At 44.8% G+C, this 18,664-nt stretch overlaps 1 protein-coding gene across 1 annotated transcript in view; it reads left to right on the forward strand.

Annotated features, from left to right (window-relative positions):
• The window catches only part of LOC144133809 (uncharacterized), a 137,063-nt gene that overhangs the window by 96,414 nt on the left and 21,985 nt on the right, over window positions 1-18,664 (forward strand). Inside the window, exons 5-6 of the mRNA XM_077666903.1 lie at window positions 938-1,253; window positions 7,944-8,279. Coding sequence (XP_077523029.1) covers window positions 938-1,253; window positions 7,944-8,279 — 652 coding nt within the window. The remainder of the gene's footprint in view (window positions 1-937; window positions 1,254-7,943; window positions 8,280-18,664) is intronic.

An 18,664-nucleotide genomic window follows, 5' to 3' on the forward strand; every position in this document is an offset into this window, starting at 1 on the left:
CGAAACTTCGGCCCATAATGATGTAAATTTTAGGGTTTAAAGGTTTCAGGGTTAAAGAACTTTATGTTAGAGAGCCCTAACGCCATTGACGGGCCTATGGGTGTCACGAGCAAGGTTTCATGGGGAAGTTACAGGCCGGGTGGTGGATGTACTTGCTTTGGTGGCAGCCGCGCAGTTGCGCAAAGCTGCTTTGATGCTCGTGCAACTACGTCTAAGTTGGCACTGTCCGCACCCCACTACACTTGCTTTCGAAATCCTTACCAAGTTACACTTGGGAAAAATACAAGAAATATTAAGTCACCTCAAGAAAGGAATCGAAAATCATTAGGTTGAATATCTGACGCAGCTTCTCTTGCCTTTTCTGTGAGCGTTTGCGCCAGTTTATTGAACTTCTCGCGGTCAACGATCGTCATAACTTTGCTGCTAGCTGCAGTAGCAATATACTCTATGCTGTGAGAGTGTCAATATTTTGATCGGTACTATTTTTTCTGATTTGCCATTTTAATTCTTATCTATGATACCGTCTAGCAGCAAGGTTGCTCACAAGCCGGTATGCAGGCTTTTATGATTTCATTAGATAACGTGACCTATCTAGACCAATTATTATTTTATTGCCACGTGCCAAGATTTCCAGGCTGCTATAGTGCGGAGGCCAGGTTGCCAACTGCAAAGATGGGCAGGTTGCGACGACGTCGCATGGTCACTTTACCTTTATCGCCTGTTCAGTGCATTTCGTCTAGGATGTCGGCGGGATATGTGTGCCAGTTGTAATCTAATGGCGTTAAATATATACTGTTTCTTCACTTGATCTCACTACATTGCGCTGCTTCTTGCTATCGGCCCGAAACCCGCACGCATTCCTCTTGCAGGAAACAATCGCTAGCAGGTGAAGAAAATCTCAGGAACGCCTATGGATCATGCACATTCCTGTGCGCAGGTATTATCGTCCAGACGCTGTGTACCATGCTGACCACGTGCCACACGAGTTCTGTTCGTCGATCGTCCACTCCTCGCTGGCCGTTTTCCACGACCGCGCCCAGTGGAAGCGACCCGACGTAGACGCCGACTTCGCGGAGCGGCTCGCCGGCCAGCAGCGCAGCGTTCAGCACCGCGGGAAACCGATGCCCGTCTACGCGACGCTTGGCGGCGAAGCGGAGGACAACGCCAACTTCACCAAAGTTCTGCGCAACGAAGAACGGCTGAAACGCTTCAGCCACCAGCTGACAGAGTTGTTGGCCGACATTCGATACAAGGTACTCTGGCAGGCTGCTTTGTGCAACACTTCCTCCGTGGCCTCGCTTGTTTACATTTTTGCCGAAAGACGACATATGTAGAGGCGTCAGAGAGGCAGGCTTGAAGTATCGCCAACCCGCCATTCTTATTGCTGCTTCACATACATCTAAAACAGAGGAGGCAGAAATCTCCAGGGCCACGCTCAGGGCTGAACTTGCGTACGGCATTGCAAAGAGTTCCGGGAATATTTGAAAACGCAATAAGAGACAACTGCTAGCTTTCAAGGTTGGCCGTGGTTAAGGTGTGTTGCTGGGCAAGTTGGTTTGACATTGTGAACACTGAAGCGCTGGCCGACGACAGACGAAGTGTGTATGACGGGAGCACAGGGCACTTGCATCGTCTGCCAGCGCCCCAGTGTTCTGGCCGTGAGTATAGGGAATGAAACTGTTACAGCATACTCATAGACGCCCCTGGGGGCTGCACAAGTGGAAGGTAATAACTGTGGCTGAACTAGTGCACGTGGGTCGTCCCGAATTAAATGCAGCAGTTGATCGCCATACGTTGCACGTAAAGTGCATATTTGATTGATACTGCCTGTATTAACTAATGAGGCCGGCTGCTGGAAACGAGCAACGAACGGTGAAATGAAGTTTTGGGCGAAACTGCGAATAAAGGCAACGCAGGCTGGATAAAACAGGATAGAAAAAAGCAGCGCTAAAAAAACGCGCAGAAACTGGCATTAAGGGCTAGCGGGTATGTGAGTATTGTCACAAAAGCCGCTAGAAATACCACACGGTTTCGCACGCGGTGAAGCAGTTCATAAGAACACACAGCCTTAGCAATTAAAAAAGAAGTGCTGGTAACAAAATTCTCGTTTAGTCCTAGTGCAGTACAACCAAACAAAGCAGGTCTGGAAACTGTTGTTTGATTGTGAAAAGTGGTAGGTATTCTGCCTTCACCTGCGTCGAGTCACTTGGTCCGGTTGGACACAGAGCCAGCGACAGTTTCAGGAGCAGGCCCTGGCAGGTCCGCTCCATATGAGCATAATATCGTCGCTCTTAGTAGAGCCTTCGGGTTGGTGACGGGAGGCGCCGCTCGTTTAATTGTCTAGCGAGCGACGTAGAGTGTGGGGCCGGAATAGTAGCCGGAAGTGTCCTAACCGGATGGTCGTTCCTTTCATCCAACCCCTACTATATTTGCATAATTTTAGACAACGTCTTCCATTCCGCAGTTTCTGAATTTCTAGCTTCAGATCGTAATGTCGGTTTTCACATTGTACATGTTTCTTTTTTAGCTGCTTAGGAAAATTTCTTTCGCACCTTTTAAACGTTTTAATAATAATAATAATTGGTTTGGGGGGAAAGGAAATGGCGCAGTATCTGTCTCATATATCGTTGGACACCTGAACTGCGCCGTAAGGGAAGGGATAAAGGAGGGAGTGAAAGAAGGTAAGAAAGAGCTGCCCGTAGTGGAGGGCTCCGGAATAATTTCGACCACCTGGGGATCTTTAACGTGCACTGACATCGCACAGCACAAGGGCGCCTTAGCGTTTTTCCTCCATAAAAACGCAGCCGCCTCCGAATCACGTTTATCGTGCTGCGTGTAGTTTCGCCAACTATGTTTTTCACGGTAGCAAATATGCGAGTTTTCAGAATTCGAGCACCGTATCTTCAAAAATACTCTCTAAAATTTAGATTTCGAAAGTGGATAATGAAGTGAATTCATAAAACCGACGATAATCCTGCAAGACCTTCAGCCGCAGGGATTTGCAATTATGCCGCACAAACCTCAAGACTGAAAAAAGCAGAGGTAAAAGTTAATAATACTTTTTTAACATTCATTGTTGAAAGGCAGGTTATCTATGTTGCAGAAAACTTAACATTCCTGCCTAACTGTGGTTAATTTTCCTCGTAATTAGGGCAATTGCGCATTCTGTGAAACACCGCTCAAATATGTGGCACCAGCGGCGCCGTTTTTCATTCTAAATTTCAGGTCTCCATTGGTGATAAATGTGAAAATTTTCGAGGGCACTTTATTTTCATTGTGCGAGAACTGTGACTTAAATACCAGTTGTTGGGCGAGTTTGTGCCGACGATGATCCATAACAGCGCGACAGACGGGACAAAGAAGAGGAGACACAACACACAGCGCTTCTTTGTCCCGTCTGTCGCGCTGTTATGGATCATTGTGACTTAAAATCGCTCTTTCAATTACTTGTTCAGCTATGGTTGCCGGCATAGAGCGTTAATCCCTGAAAGCTGATAGCCTCTGGCCCTCCACCTTCAATGTTGGCCACTCGTCGTGTTGTTCTCTTGGCATCTGCCCTCAAATGGCGGATTTCTCCGTTCTCGTCCGAACCTCCCCCGTCCACGGTATCTACCCACACAGCTCTTTCTGTGGCAGCCGCCATCTGCCTTCTTCCTCTTCTCCCTGACAAGTAGAGGCAGAGATTTTTCTCAAAATTTTGCGACCTGCTAATCCTGACCTGTCCTTCAAACCTCTCGCCTACAGGTGAAGAGGAGGATTTCCGCCTTTTCAATTTGCCACCTTACAAGCGTGGCATGCAGTGTACGGACCACTTCAACGTAGGACGCCGTTTAGTGCGCGAGAACTATGAACGCCAGTCTCCAGTTACGCCTCTGTCTGATGAAGCGTTTTGCTAAATAAAAGCACCCTGGGCACCAAATGCTCCACCGGTGGTAGCACCTGACATCGCAGGAAAGTGAATAATCACTTAACCACTGCCCCTCAGCGCCAGGAGCAGTATGAGGACTCCTAGCGATCTATGAACGTAGAGAACGACAAGTTCCGCATATATGGGCATTAACCCATTAACACTATCGCGTCATCTCTTTAATGCAGAACTTAAGTACCCCTCCACTTTTCGTGTGCTACCACCAACACCCGCACTCACCGACCTCTGCCTGAAGCTTGCTTGACCTTCAGAACAAAAGCATCGAACCGAAACCGAAGTGAAAAAGGAAGTGCTTACGCCAAATGCTCATTCTGCCAGACCACTGAAAATCATCCGTCTTTTTTTTTCTTCAAGGTGATCCTTTTGTCAGCTGGCTCCTCCCCTCCTCAACCAACATGATCGATAAAAATTTCCCTCTCTTGACTTTTCCATCTGCCGATTGTTCCAGGGGGCAGGTAGTGGACACAAGCTACATTGCCGGACGCCGTCTTTACTTCACAGTGGCGCTTCTTAGGCCAATGCATTACCGACCTATTAAAAGTTGGAGCTGAGAAAACCGGAGTTGTAACGTGCGGCATGAAAGCAGAGGATAGACAAACTGCGCTGTTCACTCTGACAAGCTCCCACCCGGCCAAGCGGTGATGTCGAGTCGAGTGAGGGCAGCGAGGGAGCGCCCATGCCGCGTATGTTGTGACGACTACGTTATCCATTGTGTGGTGCAAATTCACTTTTTCTTGTTGCTGAAGAAGAAGAGAAACCCCCATTTGGGACAGGCCTGAGGGCAGAGAATTGGGCAGAATGAGCGGTAAGCAGCACATGAAGCTTATTCGAAAAGAACAGGGTGCCGCTACAGTGTGCGCCTGCACTTAGTGCGCTGATTATAGAAAATAAATAATATTTATTTATTTATTTAGCAAATACTGCCGGCCTGTGTTACAGGCCTTAGGCAGGAGTGGGGTACAGACATATTGATAAAAATAACAAGTACATTGCAAAAGAAGCAGATAGCGAACAGAGCAAAAACCAGTACATGCAACATAAAATCGATTACAAAGACATAGAACATATAATGACATCGATCCTGGCAGCAAACGAAGGCATCGGACTTGGCCCAAAACAAGGATACATAAGAGCCCTATACATCCTTCAGAGCTTGTAAAAATAAATCCACCGATTCGCAATTGACAACATCAGCAGGTAAACCATTCCACTTAATGATAGTATGGGGAAAGAACGAATACCTAAATACATTAGTTTTGCATGAAAACGCGGCAACTTTCTTAGTATGGTAAGAGCGTGTAGGGTGTCGAGATGTGTGCTCAACTAAAATTCCTTCCTCTATTGTTAGTTTATTGTGATAATACAAGTAGAATAACTTTAATTTTTCTCGATGACGACGCATGGCCAGGTGTTCAAGTCCTGCGGTTTGCAGTAGGGCTGTTGGGGAAATATTCCAACTGTAACAATTAAAGATAAATCTAGCAGCTTTGCGTTGGACATTTTCTATTTTAAGTTTGTTACTTTCGGTCCAGGGATCCCACACTGCCGCAGCATATTCCAACATTGGCCGAACAAATGGTTTGTAAGCTAAAAGCTTTATTTCTTGTGTGGATTGTGCCAGCGTTCTTCTCAAGTAGTGCAGTTGTCTTAGAGCTTTTTTTTCTATATACGATATGTGCTCGTTCCATCGAAGGTCTGAGGCTATCTGAATTCCTAAGTATTTAAAAGCGTTGACAACTAAGAGGGGCTCATTGGCTAAGCGGTATGTAAAACTAAAAGGATTCTTTTTACGTGTCACAGTCATCGCTACTGTCTTGTTGGAATTCAAAGTCATTTGCCACGTGGAGCACCATTTTTCTACTGCAGACAGTGAATCGCTTAAAAGGAGTTGATCTTCAGGGCTAGAAATTTCTTGATAAAGTATGCAATCGTCTGCGAAAAGCCGTATTTTAACATGTACGTTGTGAACTATGTCATTAATAAATACTAGAAAGAAAAGGGGACCCAAGACTGAGCCCTGCGGAATACCGGATTCTACTGGGACAGCATCAGAGAGGACACCATCAACAACCACACTTTGACGTCTATGCGAAAGATAGGCTTCGATCCATGAGAGTAGGCACTCGTGTTTCAGTATAGGTTTTAACTTCTGCAGTAATTTTTGATGAGACACACGATCGAATGCTTTCTCGAAATCAAGAAAAACAATATCAACTTGATTATGCCTATCTAGTGCTGCCGCTAAATCGTGGACTGTTGCAATAAGCTGCGTTACTGTGGAGAGACCGCGACGGAACCCGTGCTGGCGACTATCAAGGACGTGGTTCTCCTCGAGAAAGTTAGTCAAGTGTTTACAGATGATGTGTTCAAGCAATTTTACTGAAGTGCACAAAAGAGAAATTGGCCGGTAGGAAGAAGGTGCTGATTTGTGTTGGTCTTTGGGAATCGGGGTGATTTTTGCGTGTTTCCAATGACTTGGCAATTCAGAGCAGTTTAGTGATTTCCGCACATGAGAGAAGGCAAATGACATGATTGTAAAAACTAACAGCCGATTAGAAAACGCACATCGTTAGTTGATCACAATCCAGTTCTCTTTATCTAAAAGAGCCTAAGTATGCTCACATGCGTGTCTGGCCCAAGTCTGCGAATGCATGCCGCTGCCATAACCTCCCTCGGTAGTCTGGACTTTTACCTGCCAATTACAGTGGCTTTATTATTCTCGGGGTAGGTATATTCGCATTCAATGCAATGTACACGAAGATTGGCGCCATTATCTGGTTCGAACACCGGAAGTGCTTTCGCAACCTGTCTTTCAGACACTGGTAAACACTCGTGGCGCAGCACACGTACTTTTGATTGTTCGTGCAAACGACCCTCCGCTGTCCGTCCGCCATACACTTGCGCACTTAGACAGTTTGCAAGGAGGAAAATACAGGAATCGGTTTCGTTGTTTATCCGCCATCCTATTCAGGTTATGGGACCATCTCGTGCACATAAGGCACAACTGCTAGCGGGACTTTAATCAGAGGTACCTCCGGTTGTTGCCTCCGCACCGTGTGCCGCTGCTTTCTTAGCAGTGTTTGCGGTACTACCTAGAGAACGGTGGCGGAAAACGTGACTGCTACAACTTTCCCACTTCCGTGAAAAATTTCTGTTGCGTTGTGCTGGCTTGAATTCAAAACAGCTGACCTGAGACAGGTCATGGTTGTTCCTCTCTTGACTTAGTCCTTTTACGAAAAGTAAAATGGTGCAGCAACTACCTATCCTAGAGGCGGATATCTAAGCCGCACCATGTTTGAAGGGTTGAAGGTGGGAGTGAAAGAAGAAAGAGAAATAGGTGCCGTTTAGTAGGGCTCTGGAATGATTTCGACCACTTGGGGACCTTAACGTGCACTGGAATCGCACTGCACACGGGCGCCGTTTGCCCTCCAGTTGTAAATATTGGTATTGAGGAAATGAGACGGTAACTCTCTTTCTTAACAGTAACTCTTTCACTTATTGGTGGGCACCTCCACCATGCCGTGTGGAAGAGGAAGGAAAGTAGAAATGAAAGCAGTGACTGGAGAGAGTAGTTGTGCTTGAGTGAAGAAAGTGAAATTTTGTTTTCAGGAAAGGAAATGACGCGGTACATATCTCACATTTCTCGGTGTACATCGCAACTGCCGTGTAAGGAAAGAGAGAAGAAAGGAAGAAAGAAGTGCCGCAGTGGAGGGCCCTGGAATAATTTCGATCACCTGGGGATCTTCAACGTGCATTGACGTCGCACAACACACGAGTGCCTTTTGCGTGTCGCCTCCATCGGAACACGGCTGCCGCGGTCGGGTCAAAAGCCGGGTACTCCGGCTCAGTAGAAGAGCGCTTTAACCAACGAGCCATAGCGGCGGCTCCAGAAAATTTTGAACACCTGGGGATCTATGTTGCTAATCAAATCTGAGAAGTTTCGAGAGCAGCAACAGCAGTTTACACACTGAAAGCCGTGTGAGCACATAATCCACGGCTATTGCGCCGCGTGCAGGGCCTGCACGTGGACTGGAATCATCCGCAAGGCCTGTGTGGCGACCGCACAGACACCGAGAACCTGCTTAAGTTCGTGCGGACTCTGCACGGCATGGCCAAGAAGGGCGTGCTGCTGCTGCTGTCGGTTCCTCCCAATCTCCGGCGGCTGCGCCACTACGGCCTCGAGCAGCTCTTGCCCCACTTGAATCTCGTGGTGGTGGCCACACACCGGCTCAGACCCCGGCCAGCCGTCGTCGGCTGCTGGGGCCGCGGCGTCGACGCAGCCAGGGTTATGAGGGCCGTGCGCGCAGAGTTCACCCAAGAATGGGAGCGCCACTTCGGCTACAGTGTCTCGGTGAGGCGCTGCGGTGGAAACAAGCTGCGGCGTATCACAACATTTTCGTCACACCATGACTAGAGCAACCGTGCATTTCAGTCTCAGTTCTAAAGGAAACTTCTAATTAAAAAAATTCTTTACAATTGGACATATTATACCGACAATGGAATCCAGATTCTCTGTCAGTTAATAGGCTTATGTCGTAAAATTTTTATTCCACTCATCTGCTCACTTTGTGTACACACAAGTGCTCAGGAGAGTTTGTACAATTTTTAAGACAAAGCACCCTGGTACAAACTGGTTTGGGCTGCTGATCCGAAAATCATCATCATCATCAGCCTTACTACACCCACTGCAGGGCAAAGGCCTCTCCCATGTCTCTCCAATTAACCCTATCCTTTGCCAGCTGCATCCACCCTTTGCCTGCAAACTTCTTAATCTCATCCGCCCACCTAACCTTCTGCCGCCCCCTGCTACGCTTACTTTCTCTTGGAACCCACTCCGTTACCCTTAAAGACCAGCGGTTATCTTGCCTTCGCATTACATGCCCTGCCCAAGCCCATTTCTTTCTCTTGATTTCGACTAGGATGTCATTAACCCGTGTTTGTTGCCTCACCCACTCTGCCCGCTTCCGATCTCTTAACGTTACACCTATCATTTTTCTTTCTATGGCTCGCTGCGTTGTCCTTAACTTAAGCTGAACTCTTTTCGTTAGCCTCCACGTTTCTGCCCCGTAGGTGAGTACCGGTAAGATTATGCTGTTGTACACTTTCCTCTTGAGTAAAATTGGTAAACTGCCACTCATGATCTGCGAGAATTTGCCATATGCGCTCCACCCCATTCTTATCCTTCTAGTTATCTCCCTCTCATGATCCGGATCAGCTGTCACTACCTGCCCTAAGTAGACGTATTCCGGCACAATTTCTAGGCTGTCGCTGCCAATTGTGATCCGAAAAACGCGGGTTCAAATCCGGCCGCGGCGGTCGCGTTCCGATAGAGAGGATATTTTTTTTTAATTTTATTGAAGACAAAAATACTTAATTGTCTTTGGGGACGTGACTAAAGGACGGAAACTGCCTGACGCGGTCACGCCATCCTGTGACAAGAAGCGTTTGACACTCATGTACGGATAAAGAAGAAAAAAAAAGGAAAAAATAAACATGTTTCAAAGAGCAGTCCCGAAGGAGAAGAAAACATAAACCCGTTTTTTTTCACACATCAACAGTTTCTACAGGCTTAAAAAACGAACAAGATTAATTATACAATTCTACCAGCAATGCATGGCTAAAAAAAAAGTTCAATATACACAACACATAAAGCACCCAAAATACCTAGACATGACTGAAACTATCGACTTTAAAAAAATTGTTAAAAAGGATTTAGAGCGCTACTCTTCCTTCAAGAACATATTCTTCAGTATTTCCTTAACTTGGTTTTGAGAACGAGCATTTGTTCATACATCTTTAACCATTGGATAGTGGTTTACCAGATCCGGTATCTGATAGCTTAATCTTTGGTACCCGTAGTTTGTTCGCGTTCGGGGCTTGATTATAATATTCTTCCTTAAGTTGTATGAACTCATTTTTTCGTTTTGTTTCAATTCAAAAGTATTCATCGAACCGGTATTGATGGTTAACTTCAAGCGTTAATTTGTATTTGTAGAGCCTACTTATTTCGAGATTTCCGTACGATTTGAAATAAGGCGCGGAACTGTCCCTCCGCTCTAAGTTACCGAGAGCTTGTATTGCTCTTTGTTGAATTGATAGTAGGGAATCTAAAGAATCTAAATTTGTTTTAATTGTCGTTTGCACACGAGTTAACAATAGGAAAGCCGTGAGTGGATAAGTGAATAGTAGATCTGTCGTTTGATACTAACTGGAAGTTAACACCTTACTCTATTTAATATTCTTAGAGCGCGAGAGAGATAAATTTTAAGCGCACCAATATGCGCATTCCACAAGAGATTTTCCTGGAAAGCAATACCTAGAAAACTGGTAGTCGAAGAGTGATTTATGTGATTTACCTTTAAACTTCAAAGATGCAAATGTACGAATTGTAGTGCCTTTAGAGTGGAATAATATATATTTAGTCTTGTTTATGTTCTGTGCGAGGCGGTTACATCCCAGCCATGATTTGATTTTATTTATGGGTGTTTATCGTCACAAAGCGACTCAGGCTATTAGGGACGCCGTTGTGAAGGGCTCCGGAAATTTCGACCACCTGGGGTTCTTTAACGTGCACTGAAATCGCACAGTACACGTGCCTCTAGAATTTCGCCTCCATAGAAATTCGACCACCGCGGCCGGGATCGAACCCGCGTCTTTCGGGTCAGCAGCCGAGGGCCATAATCACTTAGCCACCGTGGCTGCTGTATCCCAGCCATGAGGTTAAGCTCAACATCCAATTGTTCGCCTCCATAAATAATGCCTCTAAATCAATTCCAGAGAACACATTCGTGTCTTCAGCATATAGGGCTATATTTGAAGCGCCCGGTATATTAACAATATCATTGATATACAGAAGAAAGAGCACTGGCCCTTGGATTAACCCTTCTGGTACTTCGTATGACACACTGTTTCTCTGGGAGCGTGCACCATTGATCACAGTATACTGCTCGCGTGATGTTAAATAACCCGTAAAAAATGTCAAAGCTATACCCCTAATACCATAATGCGGAAGTTTTTTTAGGAGTACATCATGCTGGAAGCTATCGAACGCTATCTTAAAGTCGAGGAATATACCGAGAGTTAAAACTTTGCTTTCGATATTGTGCAGAATTTCTTCTTTTATTCCAAGCAGTGCTGCTTTAGGTGACTTATTTTTCTGAAAGGCAAGTTGCTGCCTTACTATAATATTTTTCGAGTTGAGAAATCCGACGAGCCTTTTGTTTATAATGTGTTCGGCTATTTTGGCGAACACAGAGCGCACGGAGATTGGCCTGTAATTGTTCAGGTTATCAAATGGGCCTCACTTATGTATAGCTGTCAAACGAGCAAGTTTCATTTTGGATGGGAAAGCTTTCGTTGAGATTATTAGATTACAAATGTGTGCAATAGGGGTGCTCACTGTTCGACTCACTGCCTTCAGCGGTTTCGGTTTGATGTCATCACTTCCAGATGCGCATCCATCTTTTAGAGACATGATTACAGCGTGCACCTCGCTGGAGTCAGTGGGGGATAAGAATATTGTATTCGGGTTGTTTGAAGTGATGTAACGGTCACACGACATGCCAGAAAATACATCGGTCCCATCGCTGGACGGAGCACCAGCAGCAAGAAAATGTACGTTAAACATGTTTGCTAACTCTACTTCAGATAGAACGGCATTCAGACATTTCACTTTGTTAGTCTCTGCATTTTGATAGATTATTTTTTTTTTCACGGTTTGCCATACCAACCGAGTATTACCGTTCGCCTGCAAAAATAAATGCGAATAGTATTCAAACTTTGCTTTCTATAAGACAGAATTTAGCAGGCTTCGTGCCTTCTTAAATGCGCGAATGTCACTTTCATCTTTGCTTAGGAGGAATGTCTGTTTGTTTGGTTCATTTAAATAGTTCACGAGATATCTAGGGCTTGTGTACTTTTTTGTGCCTTTTGCGAGGCCTAAGACGAAAACATGAGGCATAAGCAGATATAAAACATGAAAAGAAAGCATCCTAAGCGGCATCGGGGTCCGATAACTCTAACAAGCTGTTCCAGTTAACCTTCCTGAGCATCTCCTTGAGCTTGTTAATATTGTCTCGGAAAAGTCTCTAATTTGTGCTTCATATTCGGGGGCGACTGGTTGTCCGTAGGATAACACAAAATATATTGAAAAATGGTAACTTAAACAGTTCACCAAAGTGCCCGATTTTATATTCTCACGAGGAAGAATTGTAATACATAGGTCAAGAATGCTTCGAGAGGTTGATGTAATTCTAGTTGGCACGGTTATCACACTTGGGCAACCAAGAGACTCATATTACTCTTGGAATTGTAAAAAAGCTTGATTATCAGGGGAAGCATTTAGGTTGAAATCCCCCGCGAGGACACTTTCGAGCTTCAGCGGAACGCTCCAGTCAAGTAGCTTTTCGGAAAACAGTATACATTCACTGAGTGCCTGATGAAGGACAGTATATAACAGAGAAAATAATATCACGGCACTGTATAACTAAGCACTCATTGTTATCATTAATTAGCTTGAACTATGGGAGTATCTTGTAGCTGAGCTTGAGTCAGTTTATATAGCAATGCCACCACCACGATTCTTTGAACGACATACAGATACAACGTCGTATCCTGAAAGTGAAAACCACTCATCCTCACATGAAAACCTATTCTCTATGAAACAACTGATGTCAAAAGAATGTTCAGGTTCGGATAAAAAGGAAATTACTTCATCAGATTTGTTACGCAAACTTCTGACATTAAGAGGAAACAATGAAAGTGTGGACTGGTTTTTCATTGTGAAAGAAAGTGTTCAAAGAAAACAAACGAACAATAGCCAGATGAGTCAGTGCAGGCCATCAAGATCCTGTATCGTGTGAATGACATCATCATTATCGCCACTTTTCTTTTGAACTAGCACTTTTCCGTTCGTGTGCCATGCAAAGGCGTATGCTGCACTCTTCGCCCATTCGTTTGCAATTGATAGCATATTGCGGGATTGTCGTGACATTTTTTCGCACATGAACATCTCACCAGGTTCGTTCTGGAGTGCCGGTCGCTTTGCCATCCAGGCGTCATGAAGTTCGTGACTCACGGAACGAACAATGATTCCCCGTGTTTTGGCTGGTTTCGCTGGGAGCCGATGCAGTGTTGTGATATCATTCTGAGTTAATTTAATTATTTATTTAGTCCTCAAATGGCCCTTGAACAGGGGTTTTACATGATGGGTGGGCGGCTTCACAGACAATTTCAAGGGTGGGTGGATTTACAAAAGAAAATTTGCAATGGCTGTCCTGAAATTTGTCGCACTGGAGTAGTGAACCGCTTCTTCAGGCAGATCATTCCAGTCTCTCGCTGTTTGTGGAAAAAACGAGTGAAGGTGCGATGATGTGCGCGCGTGCGGCGGGTATACGGACTTGGAATGACTGGTCCGGGATGAATGGCGGTGAGCCTGAGATATAGTGGCTGAATATCCAGTGTCGGGGCCAGTTCGTTTATTTTCTCTAGCAAGTTCTCATTTGGGACTTCAGCAACGACATGAAATCCAATGTTGTTTCGATGGCTACGCCACCCCATGTTATCTAAGTTTCGCTTCATCTATTGCAGTTCGCGGAAGGCGTCAGCTTTTTCTATCTGATCCACGCGTTCGGTCCGCTTTTTTTTCGCTTGCTCTTGAGTGAGTAGACGATGTTGAAATAAATCAAACTTATCTGATAGGAATTTCGCACTAGAGTCAAGTGCATGAACATTTTTAGGAAGAGCTAGGAGAGCAGCAAGTTTGGTTTCAAAGAGATGCTCTAGGCCACTGTACTCTGTAATGTTGCTGCACATTAATTAACTTCATGTGGTCAAACTTTCCGGAGACCTTTACTAAGAAGCCTGAGTTGTTTTTTGGGATGTGAAACCTCCATAAACAATCAACCAATCCAATGATCGAGCAACGTGCTCCGCAAATATACTGTGAAGGCTTTGAATCCCTTCTTGTTTCTAGACGGTTTCCCATTGAGCGCTTATTAGTACTGTAACATCATTTTGTTAATAGTCTCCAATCGGTCTAGTCTTTGCTTCCTGGCGGTAATATCTAGACCAAACCGTACGCAGTTAAGTGCATCATTACTATGTCACAAGGCAGTAGCGAGCTCACCGCAGCCTTCCGTCCTTTAAGCTACATCTGGGGCCGTGTTCTGTAAGCTGTCTAATTTCCGTTGTCTATTTCGCGTACATTCGGTCCTCTGTCAGTGGTGATTGAGCTATAGCCGCGGCTTTCAAACGTTTGTGGCAAGCGACCCGGCCATTGGGCACCTGGCGACCGGACTTAACCATTGGCTGAAACTGGATGCAATATGCAGCCAGTGGTGAGGTGCCTTGCAGCGCTCTGTGGACAGCAGGCTGCCAGTGACAACCAATAGTGACCGCTGACAGAGGATTGAAAGAACGCGAAATGTACAGCCCAAAATTGAGAATTGCTTACTGAGCGAAGGAAAAGAGGAAAACTAGACCCCAAAACAATGACAGCGAAAACTGTTTAATTAAAAAAAGTATTTACAGCGGGTGTAGAAAGAAGCCGGCAGCTATTTCTAAAAATAGGGTTTTTGAATCAAAGAGAAACCTTCTGCAGCAAAGTAAAACCAGTGTTAGGGGACGTGAGAAAACAGGGAATGCATATTGACTAGTAAAATATTAACTACATTGCAATAGGTGACTTTTGATGTTCTAGTATGAGGCACGGTTGCGGTAAACGATTTCTAGCCGGCCGTTAGATATGGTTATGTGAGTTTTTATAATTTCGGCCATAAAATTTAGCGCGCTACTGTCAGTCACGTGCGCCGCGCAGTGACCGCATATGATAGACGTCTGGTTGTGCCTTCCGCAGACAAACGGTCTTCGAATATCGCGAGAAAATGCAAAATTTCTCGACCTACAGCGGTGAGGGTAGCAGCGTTTTCTAAATTTTAAAGATTGATATAACTGTTACCAATGGCTGGATTCATATGTCTATGTGCAACCAGGCGCCGATCGGTAACGCTGTTAATTTTACTTTTATAATGTACCAGTTAGTAATTATGATTCGCTTGCTTTCTCACGTCGGCCAACACTGGTATCGCTACGCTGAAAACCGCCTCTTTGCCTTACAAACCATTTTTTTTTAATTATTGGAGGGCTTCCTGGAACACCTGTCGTATGGCTGTGTACTGATAAGGACGGTAATCGACGTTCCTCGACCTTTTTTTGTCAACAAATTTGTATTTTGCGTTGTGAAAACCTGTCGACACCGAGGAATGAATGTTATTTTTGCAAGACACGCTGTAGTTTTCTTTGAAGAAAAAAATCTCCTGGCTGTTTAGCATTGCTAAGCAAAAAATATTTTATGAAAGTACGATTTTTGCGGGTGCACTCTCCGCTACGTTCCTGAGCGCGAGATTGCGCTGTCCACTGACCCAGGGAGCCAGTTATACGCCTTTCCTTTACATTCCTACTCCCTCACAGGCTTCACGCCGACCTTTAGGTTTTGTGGGACGGGAGGTTAATTGTGCTTTCTCAATGAGCATTTCACAAAATGTGCTAAACGTCGCTTTCGAATTTTAATAATAATTAATAATTGGTTTTTCGGGAAAGGAAATGGCGCAGTATCTGTCTCATATATCGTACACCTGATCGGCACCATAAGAAAAGGGATAAAGGAGGGAGTGAAAGAAGAAAGGAAGAAAGAGGTGCCGCAATGGAGGGCTCCGGAATAATTTCGACCACCTGGGGATCTTTAACGTGCACTGACATCGCACAGCACACATGTACAGTGTTTTTGTTTGGAAGCAGTGCAAAACATTTTTGGCTTTCATGTTGTTATACTGCAATAGTTGTTTTAACGTGAAAAAAGCGTAATGCAGACCTTAATTCATTCAATTAACATTATAGATATTATTCATTGGGGAGAATAACGGCACGAATTAGATTTCTAATTGAGTGCAGGTGGTTGCATTTTTGTTCGTAGAATGGCAAAATCTCAGAAAGTATTTTGCAAGCATATTTTTACTTGTAGCCTGGCTTTAAAGCGTTCAGCGATGAAAAGTAGTCTATTGCACTTACTCTTTTCAGGCCTCGCTAATGACAACAGATACGAGTATTCTAGACTTTTCAAAATGATTATTCCGACTGTATTTGAATTTGTATTTATTGTTACTCTTGTATATTTAGAAAAAAGTTCTCCCTTTTTTAATCGAGCTCTCTATTACTGCTCATTAACCATCAAAATAATTACTATGCGTTTTAAGACGCCTGCTTAACGGAGTTTTTTTTTTAACAGTACATTGACAGCACACATTAGCCCAGTAGCACTGTCGTCTTTTCCGCATGTAGTGTTTTAAAGCTATGGCAATCCAAGGAAGCGAAGTTTGTCGGCAACATTTATTCTACACATTGGTATGCATTGCAGTTTCGATGTGCTCAGGAAAAAGCAAATTTTGCGAACAGGAAGGTTTTTATTGCACATAACCCTGTTTCAGCAAACCAAATGCCGAAATAAAAGGAAACTTTTCATGTTGCTGTACCAGTAGGCGCTGGTACCGCACCAGAACATAAACGAGCCCAATAGTGATTCCACTTTAAACGGTTACGTAAGCAGTAGAAGCATTGCCTACGCTGGATTCAGATCTTTACACTCCGGGTAGCTGGTTTTCGCGTACTTTTATTCCTTTTTCATTCTTCTATCCTGTCCTGAAACATAGTAGCCGCACTGTGCATCTCGTCCTGAATACTGCTGTCTTTGAGCTTTCCTTTCGCTACGCCTATGGAGGGCACTCGCTGTTCGTTTTCCTTCATTTTCAGTCGAGAGGAAGTTCCTCCGTGTTTGTTATTGAGGCCGTCGTCATCGTTGGACGCACTTTTGTAGTGCCCAGTTGCCGAAAACATAGGATTCTTAACTCTGTAACCATTTTATTGAAGCTGTAGAAACTTATATTTGATCTTACAGCGAATGGTAGTCTGTTATTGGCGAAAATTGCCTTCGCTCGTGCATGGACATGTTGTGCGGTGGTTTGCCTTGATTTCAACGAAACCAGGCATGCAAGCGCTAACTCGTGAAGGTTGCCAAAAATAACGGCGAGTCTCCGCGTCAATGTTTTTGACGAATGAGCTGACGTGGACAATGATAACTTTTTTTGCAAATAGTATGCTGCTATAGTATTTGTAAAACCATAGTTTGAAAACTGCACAGAAAAAAAGAAAAAAAAAGAACTGCTATTTACTCGTAGCTCCGCCTTCCTTTATGCATCGGTCGTGTTAGAACAAATTTTGGGTAGCTTTAGGGAGTAATTCTGTGGCTTTCCTTTGAAGATGTTTTAATAAAAATAAAGAAATCGGAAAACATTAATCATCTCATTAAATTCTGAAGTCGCCGTTAATAGTCGGTGCTCGCTACGGTATTAAAATTTCAAAGTTGCGAAAGTAACAGCATACCGGCAACGCTTGTACTTTCCCAGGACGCATATACCGCTTAATGAGTGACATATGCGAAGGATCTAAGGAGATTAAGGGGCTTTAATGGCACATTTGGTCAAAATTTGAGCCACGGACTATATTTTAATAAAAGGCGACGAGAATTTTGAGTTAAGCAGCTCATAAACCTGATATCAAACTGAATCGTCTGGAGTCACTCTTGAAGTATCACTCTTGATATACAACAATATATGACACAAGCGCTGTGTGTGTCAGTATTTCTGAGTCATCGTCGTTTTTGCGATAGCGCTGCGTGTGTCTGTCTTTCTGAGACCTTGTCTTTTTCCGCTACTTTTTTGCCCTTGTAATGAATCAACAAGCCTAAGCGTCTGGCTTTCTGAGGAGGATTTCGTATCATTCGCTGACCAACGATGTAGCAAAGCGCTTGAGCAAGTCCATATCAGCCATAGTTGCCCCATATGTCGGCGCTGCACGGAAGACTTGCGACGTCGTCCTGACGTCATCTTCGCCTACAACATCGCTGTTCCAGAGAGCATCCAGATGACACCTCTTAGGCTCGCCTATGGCAGGAAGACCATGACCTCGCTCCACGCCATGTTCCTCAACGTTCAAGAAGATCACCTCGATGTCGCCGGCTACTTTTTTTTAGCGGCATTTATTGCCTTAGTACATCAGTGATGGGCGAAGGTGTGATAAAAGATGTAGTAATGATAAAATTATTTAAAAAAAGGACAGCTGATTTGATGAAGTGCAGTAGAGAGCGATGGTATGGTCCCTGCGTCCAGGTAATATATAAAACAGGGTTGCTTGCAAAAAGACCCGCTACCTTCATGTGCCGGATCCTTGTAGGCTTGGGAGCTGGGCAGTCCCACAGTAGGTGATGAATGTCGGCTTGAATGCCCTCGCGTTTACATATAGAACACCCAGGCCGAGGAAAGAAATCTCAGTACTGAGGCCACTTCCGAATGACGCCAGGCATCAGGGCAACCCCGATCCGGATCCTCCTAAGCGCAACCTCCTCTGCACGGATAAGAACGCGGGGGAGGGTTACCGCAAACGGAGGGATGAGAGCACGTGTGCGGCGCCGGAGGAGTTCCTTTCTTGATCAAAGGAGGGTAAAGTTGTCCAAACGAAGGAGCCGAGGCAATGATGAGTCTGGATTTGCGAGGCGGGTCGCTAAATCTGCCTGGCTTTGAGAGGTCAGCAGATCCCGTGGGACCCACTCAATACGTACTGGCTGCGGGATGCGTGCCGCGAGCCGGTGGATGTCCTGACATATCGTTGGACGGCGGCTAACAGATC

Source organism: Amblyomma americanum, chromosome 5 (assembly GCF_052857255.1).
Source record: "Amblyomma americanum isolate KBUSLIRL-KWMA chromosome 5, ASM5285725v1, whole genome shotgun sequence".
Taxonomy (NCBI): Eukaryota; Metazoa; Arthropoda; class Arachnida; order Ixodida; family Ixodidae; genus Amblyomma; species Amblyomma americanum.